This window comes from Oppia nitens, unplaced genomic scaffold (assembly GCF_028296485.1).
Source record: "Oppia nitens isolate AA-2021 unplaced genomic scaffold, nextdenovo-longstitch-racon4-pilon3 scaffold9_pilon_pilon_pilon, whole genome shotgun sequence".
NCBI classification, from domain to species: domain Eukaryota; kingdom Metazoa; phylum Arthropoda; class Arachnida; order Sarcoptiformes; family Oppiidae; genus Oppia; species Oppia nitens.
In genome coordinates, this window is record NW_026533253.1 from 628059 (window position 1) to 640515 (window position 12457).

The following is a 12457-nucleotide window of genomic DNA, read 5'->3' on the forward strand; positions in this document are numbered from 1 at the left end:
TAATTAATCATATTTTACAGAAACAATAAAAAAAATTGTTTTACACCATTGATATCTCTTTACGAATCTCAATATAAATATTTTTTGAAATAACAAAAACAAAATATCTAAAATATTAATATAAGTAATTTGCAAATTTTATACTATATATAAAAAAATATTTAAATATACATAACAATATATATATAAATACCTGATACAATTTTAGCCGATAAAATTATACTAATATTATTTATTATTATTATTATCCAAAATCCAAACAATATATAGAAAAATTTCATCCGATATTTTATTTTTAACTTAGTTTTAAAAAATATTTTTATTTACTAATTCACATTATAAATAATTATAAATCCATTATTGGCACAAACGGATAATAAACTATTTTAAACATTTATTATTATTAATAATACATTACATATTATATATATTCAGTATTTATTGTCACTTATTATTAATATAAATATTATTATTATTATCACTAAAATATTTTTAGTTTTTGTTTAGTACGGTATGTCTGTCGTGTGGTTTTTATCTACAAAATAGATAAATATAAGACATTAAAATAACATTAAACAAAACGTGTGATTATTTTTGGATTTTGCATTAATGCATATATAAATCGATGAATTGATATCAAGCTAAATTTATATAGATTATAATAATATTTATTATATATAAATTTACCCTGCACATATATATAGACACACATATATGTATTTATATACAGTATATATATAATTTTTATTTTCTAAAAATCATTTATCAAATATCATGATTCATTACATTTAGTTATAGTTTAATAAAAAAGGGTTTGGACTTAAATCAGCCTATAATTGTATAATATTACAGATGAAAAAAATACATTATATACAGTCTAATGAACTATCATTAAGATTAATAACTTATAGATCAATATATTTTGCTTTTTAAAATTAAAACAAAAACCATAAAAATAATATCAATATTATTTTGCTGCACATGGAAAAAAACATTGTAATTAAAAAATTATAGTTAAAAAGTCATTAATAATTATTTCTAGTAAGACTCACCCGAAAAAAACATATATTATTGAGAAATACTTTATTTCTAAGAATATTTAATCAGTTTTGGGAAATTTTTTTTTTAAAAATATTATTTTTACTAAAGAAAAATTATTATTCAAAATATTGTATACTTACTTGAAATTTATAAATATTTATTAAATAATTTTTTTTAGAAAGAAAATAATAATACTTTAAACTTTATATAACAAACATAAACAATATAACTGCTATTAAATAATATTGTAATTAATTATATGAAATAAATAAATAGAGAGACAATAAATTTTTATATAGAATATTAAAATTAAATATAATAAAACATAAAATAATTTTCAATCAAATTTTTTTTTTGGTTATATATTTGTCACAAATTATATTTTTTATTACACTATTCAGTATAACAGTAGATTTAGATAGTTTGTGATCAAAAAAAGTTTATCTGTTTTTTTCAAAACAAAAAGTGTGAATCTCTTTCCTATTGATAGGTCAGTTAGTTTTTCCGAGGCATTGAGCAACTCGTAACTTATAAAAATATACCGCCCATTATTACATATAAGTATTTAATATGTACTGTATATATATATATACATACAGTAAAATTTTTATATCAATATATAAAATACTTGAATTTGTTATGATATTTACCTTAACATTTAAAAAATAAATCTCTCAAATAGTCTGTAATGTTATGAAAACATAAGCAGAAAAAAATAATATTTAATATTCAATCCATAAATAATATGATGAAACCATTAAATTATTAAATTGCTTTCACATCAAATTTAAATACAGTAATAATAATAATAGTAAACCTACAGTATATAATAACCGGTATAATACAGTATTTATTTGAAATATCAATATAATTATATAAATTGTTTTAATGTATATATATATAACTATCAATTCTTATATTTAAAATTTGTTTTTATATTTATAATATTAAATAATATTTAAATTTTAATTGCATTAATCATTTTAAAGAAAGAATTATGTTTATTGTTATTTTTATACATCAAAAATAGTTATTATATTAATAATTTAAAATAAGGCATTTTTTCCACATAGATTGCAATAGAAATAGATATTAGAAAACGTGTTTTAGTAAAATAATAATAATTATTATTATTTGGTAATATTCAAACAAACAAAATTAACTTACAATTATATACCTGTACGTACATATGTAAATCCTAATAAATATATTATTTTTTTGTGTCTATATATATATATATTGATTTTCTAGATAAATCCCTAAAAACAATCTAAATATTTAATAATTTTCAATAAATCCCAATATTTAAATGATATAATAAAATAATATGTCGCCCATTAATAATTGAATGTTTGTCACAAATAAAGGTGAATTGCACTCAAAAATTATTGAAAATTCAAAATAAATTGCATTCAACTTAGAATTGACCAAAAATGAAAATTTCCACAAAAAAGAAGATTAGGAATTATTTAGCGAAAGTTTCTAAAAAAATAAATGGGAATTTTTCAGTTTTTTAATGATTGTTATTTTGTTATACACTATTAATTTTGTTAATATATTAATTAATTTTTAATCTAATCAAAATTAAAACATTTATTATTACATATTTTAATTGCTTTATTAAATTAAAATTTTTATATACCGTATATTGAAATTAAAATAATTTATAATTTTGTGAAATTTTCTTTTAAGGGAAATTTCTTTAGTAATTTCTATTTTGCTCATCTCTATTTCAACTTAAACATATTTAAGTACTTATACTGTAAATACAGTATATTATAAGAGTATATTTCATTGAAGTATTATATAAATTAGATTTACACCCAAATTGATTTGAAAATATATTTTTTTTGTCTAAATTCTTTAACTATATTTGTTTATTAATATTTACGGCTAATATGTTAATCAATGATAAGAAAAACTTATTTTAAAAATTTTTGTTTTTTTCAACATAAAAATGATTTAGTTTAAAACTTAAGTACATTATATGAATATCCATTATTTATAAATATATTGTTTTAACAGATTTAAAAATTTAAAATAACTGGTAATTAGTTATAGTTGTTATCATTAAAATTAATTAATGTCTTGTATTTAATACTTTTAAATTTATTCATTGATTTATTATATAAAATTGAAAATTACTTAATTGTATTTCTTAAAGTTTGTTTGTATTTTTTGTTGTTGAAAATAATTTATTTCATAAAATTAATTGTATTTATTATATTTTAATTACTAAAATTAATTTACAAAATCTGTAAAACTTATTTGTATTACTACTATAAGTAATTATAAATTATAATACTCTGTGATATAGATTAGTATAATATATTTATTGCCAATATTTATATAAACAAAAATAATAAATATGCTTTTTAAACAAAACACACTTATCTATTCAATTAATCAGTTTATTTATTTATTATTTTGACAAATATATCATTTTTATTACTATTGTAATACCAATTTAATATTATTATTAGACACTGCTATTTCACACATATATTTAAAATAAAACTAAAAAAACATCAAACACATAAATGATAATAAATTAATTATGTATGTTATTATTAATTATATATTTATTACAATATAATATAACTGCTTAATACAAATAAACATTCAATTTTTTAAATTTTACAAACAAATAAACTTCTAATTAATATATTTTAGTTAATACGGTTTAATACAAAAAAAATTAATTAAATTATATATTTGTAAGTAGTATAATATACTGAATATTAATTACATTATTTACTTTAAAATAAAAACTAATATATGATATATATTATAATTTTTTTACGTATATTATAGTTACGTAAGTAAATTCAATATCTTATTTAAAAATCGTTTGTTACTTATTTGTACTGTACATAAATTAATTGTAATTTTTTGGAAGTGTCTAATCTAAAACTTTATAATTAAAAATATAGAGTATATATATATATACAGTACATACATATATTACATATATGTATAATTTATATCATTAGAAAATTAATTACTCACATGAATAGCAAAATGCGCTAAACAAGAATTCAAGGCTAATAATATACAGTCAAATATATATTTTAACTTAAATTTTTCAAATGAAAAAATATATATATAATTAGTATGCATTGTAGTATATACAGCATATGTATGTACTGTATATATATAAATTACCTGTATTATCAAATCAAACCGGGATGGGTTTACTAATAACTGGAAAAATGATTGCAACGATTTTGTTTTAGATTCTGTAAAAATGTTTTTTACTTTTAATTTAGTTTTCACATGTATTTTATTTTTAAAGGTCTACTACTACTAGTATTTTGTTTTGAAAAATTTTTCGAAAATTTTTCTATAAAAATTGTTAGTTTTACACTAAAAAATTTCTTTATAACTTACAAACCAAATAACTTATAACAACAATTTTTAAAAATGTTTGAAAATAATAGTGATTTAGTAAATGTTATCAATTTTACCGATATATCTGATACATCGCTAATTAATTCTCCGACAAAATTATTGATAAAACAAATACACGATGTGTTGATTGTTTTCCTATTAATTATCATAATGTTTGCCATGGGATGTACAGTCACTTTGAAACAGGTATTTAAAAAAATTTGAAAGAAAGGAAAACATTTTGATTATCTTTTAAAACAAAATAAGTTTTATTTGATTTTGTTTTACTAACAATTTATCCATAAGATTGTTAAACATTTGATGAAACCCTTACCACTGTTTGCGGGTCTGGTCTCACAGTTTATAATTTATCCATTGATTGCATTTTTATTAATCAAATTTTTATCTATTGAACCACTATATGCAACCGGTTAGTAATTTTTTGTTGTTTAAAAATACATATTATTAATTAATTAAAATTTTTAAAAATATATATTTTTTAATTTAGGATTACTTATTTTGGCCACATGTCCAGGTATATTTGTAATTAAATTTTTTTAATACTTCCTGTTAGTTAAATAACAAAATTTATTTCATATTATATATATATATATATATATTATTATAGAGTAAATAAAAATTAATGTCCAAAATAATTTAATTACTACTATTGAAGGTTATATCCATTACCTACATAATTATTATTATGGTTATATAACTAATAATAATAATAAATCTATTTATAAGATAATGATGTGCCAGAAATAAGTAATTAATAATTAATTTAAACAATAATTTGCATAATTAGGTGGAGTTTTATCAAATGTGTTCACATATTTCTGGGAAGGAGACATACCATTGAGGTATTTATTGATTATTAATATCAGATAAACAACAAAAAAGTGATAAAATTATTAATTAATATATAAATAATATATTTTTTTGTGATAATTTGATTTGATTTAAAGTATTACAATGACAACTATGGCCACAATTGTTGGTTTAGTTGCGATGCCGTTAAACATATGGCTTTACGGCCAAAGTCTAGAGACAGAGTCACTGGTTATACCCTATAAGCAAATGTCACTAACATTGCTATTCATTACAATACCTGTCCTCATAGGTATTGCTGTTAATTATAAATTTCCCAAAGCATCTCCACTTATAACAAAAGTAAATTTGATTATTATTTGTTTTTTGTGATCAAAAATTAATTATTAATGATATAATAGATTGGATCGATAGCTGGTTTTGCAGTTATCATTGTTTGCCATACACTCGAAGTTATTATATTTCCCAATATATTTAAAAATATTCCTCTGGAAGTGCTCGTCACCGATGCCTTACTACCGATAATCGGTCTCTCAGTTGGCTATTTAACGGCAAGTCTATTGTGTTTGAGCTATAAAATCAAGAAAACTATAGCTATAGAGATTGGTATCAAAAATTTGGGAACAGCTCTCACTATAATTACACTGTCTTTTCCATTAAAAGTATAGTTTAAAAAAATAAATAATTTTATTTAAAAAATATAACAATAACTATAAAATTATTATTATTACTATTATTTAATGTGATTATAGTATTTGCAAAAAACAATTTTGTTTCCCATTCTCTACACGTTTTTCACATTTGCGACACTCATTACATTTACTATAGTAATAAAAATTGGCGAAAAATACTATCAAAAATCATCAAATAATAGGATTATAAACAATAATGAATCAAAAAGATTATCGGCAGCTAAATGTTTGCTTCAAAGGTTTATATCAAATCATTAATAAAATCATTAATTAAAAACATTTAATTAATTATAAAAAATATTAATTATTATATATTTAATTGTTTTTTTTGCAGAGATATCACCTCAATATCATTTATAAAAGAAGATAATTAATTTAATAATTTTTTTGTTGTTGTTGCAAACAATAATAATAATAATAATAATTTTATACAATGTATATATATATATTTTAATAAATTCAATGATTATAAAAATTTTGTTGTATTTTTTTTGAATAAATTATTATTTAGCCAAGTGTTGATTAAATGGTAAATAAATAAATTGATTAAATAAAATAACTAATGAAAAATAAATTACATGTATAATAAACTTAATTAGTATAATAATTGTTCAATTAAATTTAATTGCATTTATAAATAGAAAAAATCGTTGTATTGTTAATATTAATAATATAATTAGTCATTTATAAGTAAAACTTTATTATTTATAAATTAAAATATATTATAAATATTTCAATAAATTTAATAAGTTTTTAAAATTCACAGTTATTTTTTAAAAAATCATTGGATGTATATTTAAGGAAATTTTTTTTTTAAATTGTAATTTTTCTTTTAACTAAATATTTGCAATTAATTTATAAATTTTAATAATAATTATAAAAACTTATATACTTTTTATATTAATTTTTTTATACACAAATCGTAACGTTTGGTGTCATTACTATCGCTTAACTGCAAACACAACACAACAACACTTGCAATGCATTCAAATGTTTTGAAAGAAAAACATTTCATTTCAATAGACAAATGCAATCAAATTGTTTTGTTTTCAAATTTCATATGAATTTTCGTTTTAATTGACCACTAAATCGGTAATTACGGGCAAAGAAAATGTCGGGAAAATCATACGACAGACCAGTTGAACACAAAGAGTACATCCGATTAAAGTATATGACATCAAATGACAGCAAAAATGAAGAAAAGATCAAAAAGAAGAAACGAATTAAGAAATTGATTAAACCGAAGACCAAAAAGTTAGTAATAGTTTTATTTTAATGTAAAGATATCTTAAGATTTTGTTTTTGTTGTGTCCGCAGAATACATATCTTTGACGATGACATCGATCTCAAGAAGATTGATAAGAATGGCAGCGATGATGAACTGTATTTCGGTACCAAAGAAGAAAAGCCACAGATTGCCGCTGTGGTCGACGAACGGCCGCTTCATATGAGACGCAAAGATTTGGACACAAATCGATGGAAAACTATTGAACCGGTTGTCGACAGTTCGGTGGTCAACGATAAGGCAAGTGATAGTAATAAGAGATTAAGACACGAATCGGACGACGACTCAACGATTCCCAGTCGACGACTACAACAACATGATAGCGATGATTCAGATTTGGCGCCACCAAGAAATAGGACTTCCAATCGACAGCGACACGACTCAGACAGCGATCTGTCGCCAGTAAGAGCATCAAACAGACAGAAATCAAAAAATAATATCAATGACGATCTCTCACCTCCAAGACATAAGTCTACGAAACAAACGCGACACGACTCGGACAGTGATCTTTCGCCAATAAGAGAGACAAAAGCACCCAAAAGACAGAGATCAAGACATGACGATGAAGATCTATCACCTCCGAGAAGTCGACAACCAAATCGAAGTCAACGACACGATTCAGGCAGTGATTTGAGTCCACCGAGGAGTTCACGGAACGATACACACAAACCTAAGCCGAAAACAACACTCAGCGGTAAGAAAGCTGGTCTTTCTGATGGAAAACATCTGCGCGAAGAACTTATGAACGCAAAAAAGAAAGAACAGATACTGTTTGAATCGATTAGCGATGAGATGTTAGGCAAAAATGCCAAAACTGTATTCAGAGATTCAAAATCGGGTAAAATTCGAGATCTGGATGAAGAGGCCAGAGTTCAGAGGGAAAAAGATTCAATTAAAGACAAAATAGAGGCGGAAAAGAAAGCTAAATATGATAAATGGTCGAAAGGTTTGGTCCAGAAGAAGGAACAACAGGAAAAGCGTGAATCAAATCTACACGAAATGTCCAAACCTTTGGCCAGATATGAAGACGACGCCGATTTGGATAAAATGTTGAGAGAACAGGAACGAGATGATGACCCGATGCTACAAATGATACGCAAGAATAAGGAAAAAGTGGCCATAAAAGAGGGGACGTTTAAGGTTAGACCCGCTTATAAGGGTCCGACTGCTCCGCTCAACCGATTCAATATACAACCCGGTTATCGATGGGATGGTGTCGATCGGTCCAATGGTTTTGAGAAACGCCATTTCGATCGAATAGCCAATCGGATGGCCACTCAGGACGAGGCCTACAAATGGGCCACTGAAGACATGTAACTCAACTCTTCATTCAATTTTTTTTGTAAATATATCAATCATTTAATAATTAGATTCAATTTATCGGTAGTTTAGAATTAACCAAGATCATTTTTTTTGTTTTTTCGAAAAATATTTTTAATAAATTTTTTTATTACAAAAATTATTTATAATTTATTTTTAATGATAATTGTTGTCATCGATGATATCATGTCTTCCACTACTACTACAGTGGCTTAAACTTTCTCTGAGCTTTCATCAGTGCTATACGTCTCTTGTCTTCTTCGAAACGGTTCCTCAATTGAGCCAAATATTCAATTTTGCTTTCTTTCTGTTGAAACGAATAAAAGTTAACCAAACTATTGTTGGTCTTCTTCAGCCTCTTGTTATGCTTTTCGATGAGTTTTTCGTCGCGCGAGTGGTCACTAGCGAATCGTTTCTTGCTCTTCGAATGTCTGTCCACTTTAACCCAACCATCGGCATCGGGCACACCATCTGTTTCCTTGGCTTTCAGTCGCTCCTCTTCGACACGTTTGTCGTAATCACTCATAAAGTCATTGATCTCTTTCTTCAATTCTTGCGGATCAACAATCGAGTTGTTATAATTGCATTTCATTGCCATCAGACCGACAGTGTATTGTTTGGATTCGGGTCTCAGTGTCGGCACATTTGCCGACGATTTGTTAAGATTCAGTGCCTTCTGAAGTGCCGATCGATTGGCGAACTCAACAAAAGCCACTTTATATCCGTTGATTGTTTCAGTTTTGTCGAAATATTTGCTTTTGTTATCGGACTTCTTCTTTGGCGGAACTGGTCTATCATTGAACGAGATGTCCGTAATATTTCCGCAATTACTGAACAAATGTCTGATGACTAACGGATCGGCAAACGGCGGAACATTGAGGACAATCAAAGTACACGACTTTTTGGTCGGCGACGACTCGTCGGGTGTTTGTTTGGCGTTAAACTCTTTCAGAAACAGTTGTCTAATCACTTGACTGTCGGCTGAATACTTGACATTCAATACCGTATATCCATCGACAACAGTGTTGTCGGTGGCCGTCATTTCGGGTCAGAAATTTGATGGCAATCACTGACTAATTATTGAATACTTTATTAAACAAATCAAATCAATCATAACATGTGTTTGTGTTTATAAATACAGTTAAATATAATCATAAATAACGTAATATTTATTGATATTTATGTTTTGAATGAATTAATGATTTGTTTTTATTAATAGTTTTTTTTTTGAGACAAACGTATGAATCACTTGACAACAGACTAACAGACAGACGGAGTCAGACATTGATGACTGACTTATAGTGAAAAACAAAACCAAACAGTGATTATCAGTTGATCTGCAAATAAATTTCATTAAAATTTAAATCTCAATACACAGACACACTATGGTTAACGTCGGTCTGGTGGCCACTAGTGTGGCCGCTATTGGCGGCGCAGTCATTATGTTTGCGATGTGGGCTTACGAAGAATATCAACGAAACCAAAACCAACGACAACACAGACACCAGGACTCACGCGAAACACGACCAAAAGCCACTTACTCGGCGATACCGCCGCAGCCGTCCAATCATTGTGTCATCTGTTGTACGGAATGGTCGGCACCGCTGGAACTGTTGCCGTGCGGACACCTGTTTCATAGAGGATGCATCAAGAAGTGGTTCATAGAGCAATTGAATTGTCCCGTATGTCGGGCCAGATTTACACCCGAAATGGAGAAAGAATACAGACATCGATTAGATTTATAAGCATTTGATTTGATTGATTGTCACCACAATTGGGTCATCCAATGACTTCTTTATTATTATTATTAATAATTATCTCCAAAATGTTTTTTTAAAAAAAAACAATTATTTAAACCCCAATTTAAAAGCTGATATGATTTTTCAGTTATTTTTGCAATTTGATTATAATTTTATTTTTTCAAAATCAATTTAAACTAAGTTTATGATTTAAAATGATTACCAAATTATTTTTTATGTTATATTTAAAGATTTATTATTTTACCGGTAATCTCTATTACTATTGTTATATAGTTATATATTATTATTATTATATACTATAAGTTATAATTTCAAGTCAAGCACACTATGTCTACGCTTTTTTATATTTAAAAAATAACTCAATTTCATAACTAAATTAGATGCTTATTACTAATTTAATTGTATATATTATTATTATTGTTGTTAAGATTGTATTTAAAACTATTATAATTTTATGTTAAGTATAATGCATCCAATTAGTTTTATTATACAATTTGTAGTGATATTTATTTTATAATATTAGTAATATTATTATTAAAAATTTTGCTACAATACAATTAGTGTTGTATATACGAATTATATAGAAATAACTTATAAAAAGTGATATTAAAAGCAATAAAATAAAAATAATTACATAAAACTGACAAATCAGTCATTGACTTTGAATTTATTTATATAAAAAACCAATATTTTGATCGTTAAAAATAATCAAAAAAATTGTTTGTTTTGAATACAGAGTGTAATAAATTTTGAATGTCTTATTACCGGTAGATTTGATTATAAAACAAAAATTAAAATAAATCTTAAAAATATACCGCAAAGTACTTCACACACACAATACAATCAAATGAATTATAATAATTAAAACAATAGTTTATAATAATAAAGAATATCTTAATCTATATATAACTTATAAAAAAATTGTAGATTTGAGACCTTTCTTCACTTCATTCACTGGTCTTCGCCTGACTTTTGACTTTTGCGGCCCTTTTTCAATGTCTTTTGCAGTACGTGTGCGTCTGCCGGCTCTATCCTCTTGTAATAATGCTCTTTGGTTTCGACAATCTCGAAGCCGAACTTCTTATAAAAATCAATGGCACCGTCGTTGTTGACCTGAACGTGTAGGAAAATACTGTCCAATGCATCGTCCAGTTCGGCAATCTTTAGTACGTGTTCGACCATTTGGGAACCGATACCCAGACGCCGATATGGCGCCAAACAACCCAATGTCATGATATATAGTCGACGGCTGTTATCGGATGTGTCGTATCGGCAACAGACGGCACCGACAACAATGTCATTGTAGTAGGCTTTTGGTGGGGGAAAGTGGAGGGGAGAAAGTAATCAAATCAGTAAAGATATGGACACACACTATAAAAAATTGTCAAAAATAACCCCCCGAGACATACCAAGTTTGGCCAACTCGCCGGCCTCTAACACATCCTTATAGAACTTGTCGTTATAGCTGACCGGAAATATTACTTGATTTAGTCGGCGAAGTAGTTTAATGTTATGCGGTGTCACTTCTCCTAAATCGATGCGACCGACTCTGGAGTGAAAATCACAGAAATAAAGAGTTAATGATTAAGACAATTGAAGACTAGAATATTCATCTGAAGACAGACAGACAGACAGACAACTCACTTGATTTTGTTGACTCGCGACCGAAACTTTGGCTCTTCATTGGTCCGAAAGTTTTCGCTGTTCTGGATGTCCATCAGTGTTGTCGGGACTGCCATACCTTACACACAACAACAACAACAATAACTAATCTAACGATGATATCGAAACAAAGATCACACCTCAACAACAACACTAAAATGTGGGACCAATTAAAGTGATTGAGACTTAACAATATTGTGGACAAAACAATGAGTTTTCGCACCAAAAACAAAACGGTGTGTTATATCTCAAAACACAATTATTGTCATAAACACTGTTACATCAGCCCCTGTGTAGACCCCGTCACTGTGTTTGTGGACGACTCCAATGCACACGTGTATAGGTTTTTAGAAAATAAATAATTTTTTTTTTGTAAACAACTGTTTGGTTTGACATTTCAATTGATGAACTTTTTTTGTTTGATTAGTAGTGATAATCGGATCCAATCGTAATACAAACCATAACATCTAACAGTG

At 26.0% G+C, this 12457-nt stretch overlaps 6 protein-coding genes across 6 annotated transcripts in view; 3 read left to right on the plus strand and 3 right to left on the minus strand.

Annotated features, from left to right (window-relative positions):
- The window catches only part of LOC128964834 (mitotic spindle assembly checkpoint protein MAD2A-like), a 43483-nt gene that overhangs the window by 25521 nt on the left and 5505 nt on the right, over positions 1-12457 (minus strand). The gene's annotated exons all lie outside the window — the stretch shown is intronic.
- On the plus strand, positions 4424-6377 carry LOC128964829 (sodium-dependent organic anion transporter-like). The gene is made up of 8 exons (XM_054311470.1): positions 4424-4638; positions 4738-4861; positions 4940-4966; positions 5240-5294; positions 5400-5604; positions 5664-5924; positions 6015-6193; positions 6289-6377. Exons 1-8 carry the CDS (start codon positions 4465-4467, stop codon positions 6326-6328), a joined length of 1065 nt encoding a protein of 354 aa, XP_054167445.1. The 5' UTR covers positions 4424-4464; the 3' UTR covers positions 6329-6377.
- On the plus strand, positions 6938-8620 carry LOC128964826 (BUD13 homolog). Its single transcript, XM_054311467.1, has 2 exons — positions 6938-7208; positions 7272-8620. The coding sequence occupies exons 1-2, from the start codon at positions 7066-7068 to the stop codon at positions 8554-8556; spliced, it is 1428 nt and encodes a 475-aa protein (XP_054167442.1). The 5' UTR covers positions 6938-7065; the 3' UTR covers positions 8557-8620.
- Positions 8733-9702, minus strand: LOC128964832 (ribosomal RNA-processing protein 7 homolog A-like). Its single transcript, XM_054311473.1, has one exon. It carries the CDS (start codon positions 9599-9601, stop codon positions 8762-8764), a length of 840 nt encoding a protein of 279 aa, XP_054167448.1. The 5' UTR covers positions 9602-9702; the 3' UTR covers positions 8733-8761.
- On the plus strand, positions 9772-10805 carry LOC128964838 (uncharacterized). Its single transcript, XM_054311482.1, has 2 exons — positions 9772-9880; positions 9938-10805. Exon 2 carries the CDS (start codon positions 9945-9947, stop codon positions 10302-10304), a length of 360 nt encoding a protein of 119 aa, XP_054167457.1. The 5' UTR covers positions 9772-9880; positions 9938-9944; the 3' UTR covers positions 10305-10805.
- LOC128964835 (N-alpha-acetyltransferase 50-like) lies at positions 11102-12283 on the minus strand. The gene is made up of 3 exons (XM_054311477.1): positions 11964-12283; positions 11729-11868; positions 11102-11629 (listed from the first exon to the last, which is right to left on the minus strand). Exons 1-3 carry the CDS (start codon positions 12056-12058, stop codon positions 11271-11273), a joined length of 594 nt encoding a protein of 197 aa, XP_054167452.1. The 5' UTR covers positions 12059-12283; the 3' UTR covers positions 11102-11270.

What these genes read in the sequence shown, in the direction of transcription:
- LOC128964826 (XM_054311467.1), top strand. Translation starts at nt 7,066, where the DNA reads ATGTCGGGAAAATCATACGACAGACCAGTTGAACACAAAGAGTACATC. An exon ending in ATTAAACCGAAGACCAAAAA is followed by an intron (nt 7,209 to 7,271) that starts GTTAGTAATAGT and finishes TTGTGTCCGCAG; the next exon opens with AATACATATCTTTGACGATG.
- LOC128964832 (XM_054311473.1), bottom strand. Translation starts at nt 9,601, where the DNA reads ATGACGGCCACCGACAACACTGTTGTCGATGGATATACGGTATTGAAT.
- LOC128964838 (XM_054311482.1), top strand. Translation starts at nt 9,945, where the DNA reads ATGGTTAACGTCGGTCTGGTGGCCACTAGTGTGGCCGCTATTGGCGGC.
- LOC128964829 (XM_054311470.1), top strand. Translation starts at nt 4,465, where the DNA reads ATGTTTGAAAATAATAGTGATTTAGTAAATGTTATCAATTTTACCGAT. An exon ending in CATCTCCACTTATAACAAAA is followed by an intron (nt 5,605 to 5,663) that starts GTAAATTTGATT and finishes ATGATATAATAG; the next exon opens with ATTGGATCGATAGCTGGTTT. An exon ending in GCTAAATGTTTGCTTCAAAG is followed by an intron (nt 6,194 to 6,288) that starts GTTTATATCAAA and finishes TTTTTTTTGCAG; the next exon opens with AGATATCACCTCAATATCAT.
- LOC128964835 (XM_054311477.1), bottom strand. Translation starts at nt 12,058, where the DNA reads ATGGCAGTCCCGACAACACTGATGGACATCCAGAACAGCGAAAACTTT. An exon ending in TCGCGAGTCAACAAAATCAA is followed by an intron (nt 11,869 to 11,963) that starts GTGAGTTGTCTG and finishes TTTTCACTCCAG; the next exon opens with AGTCGGTCGCATCGATTTAG. An exon ending in CGGCGAGTTGGCCAAACTTG is followed by an intron (nt 11,630 to 11,728) that starts GTATGTCTCGGG and finishes CCCCACCAAAAG; the next exon opens with CCTACTACAATGACATTGTT.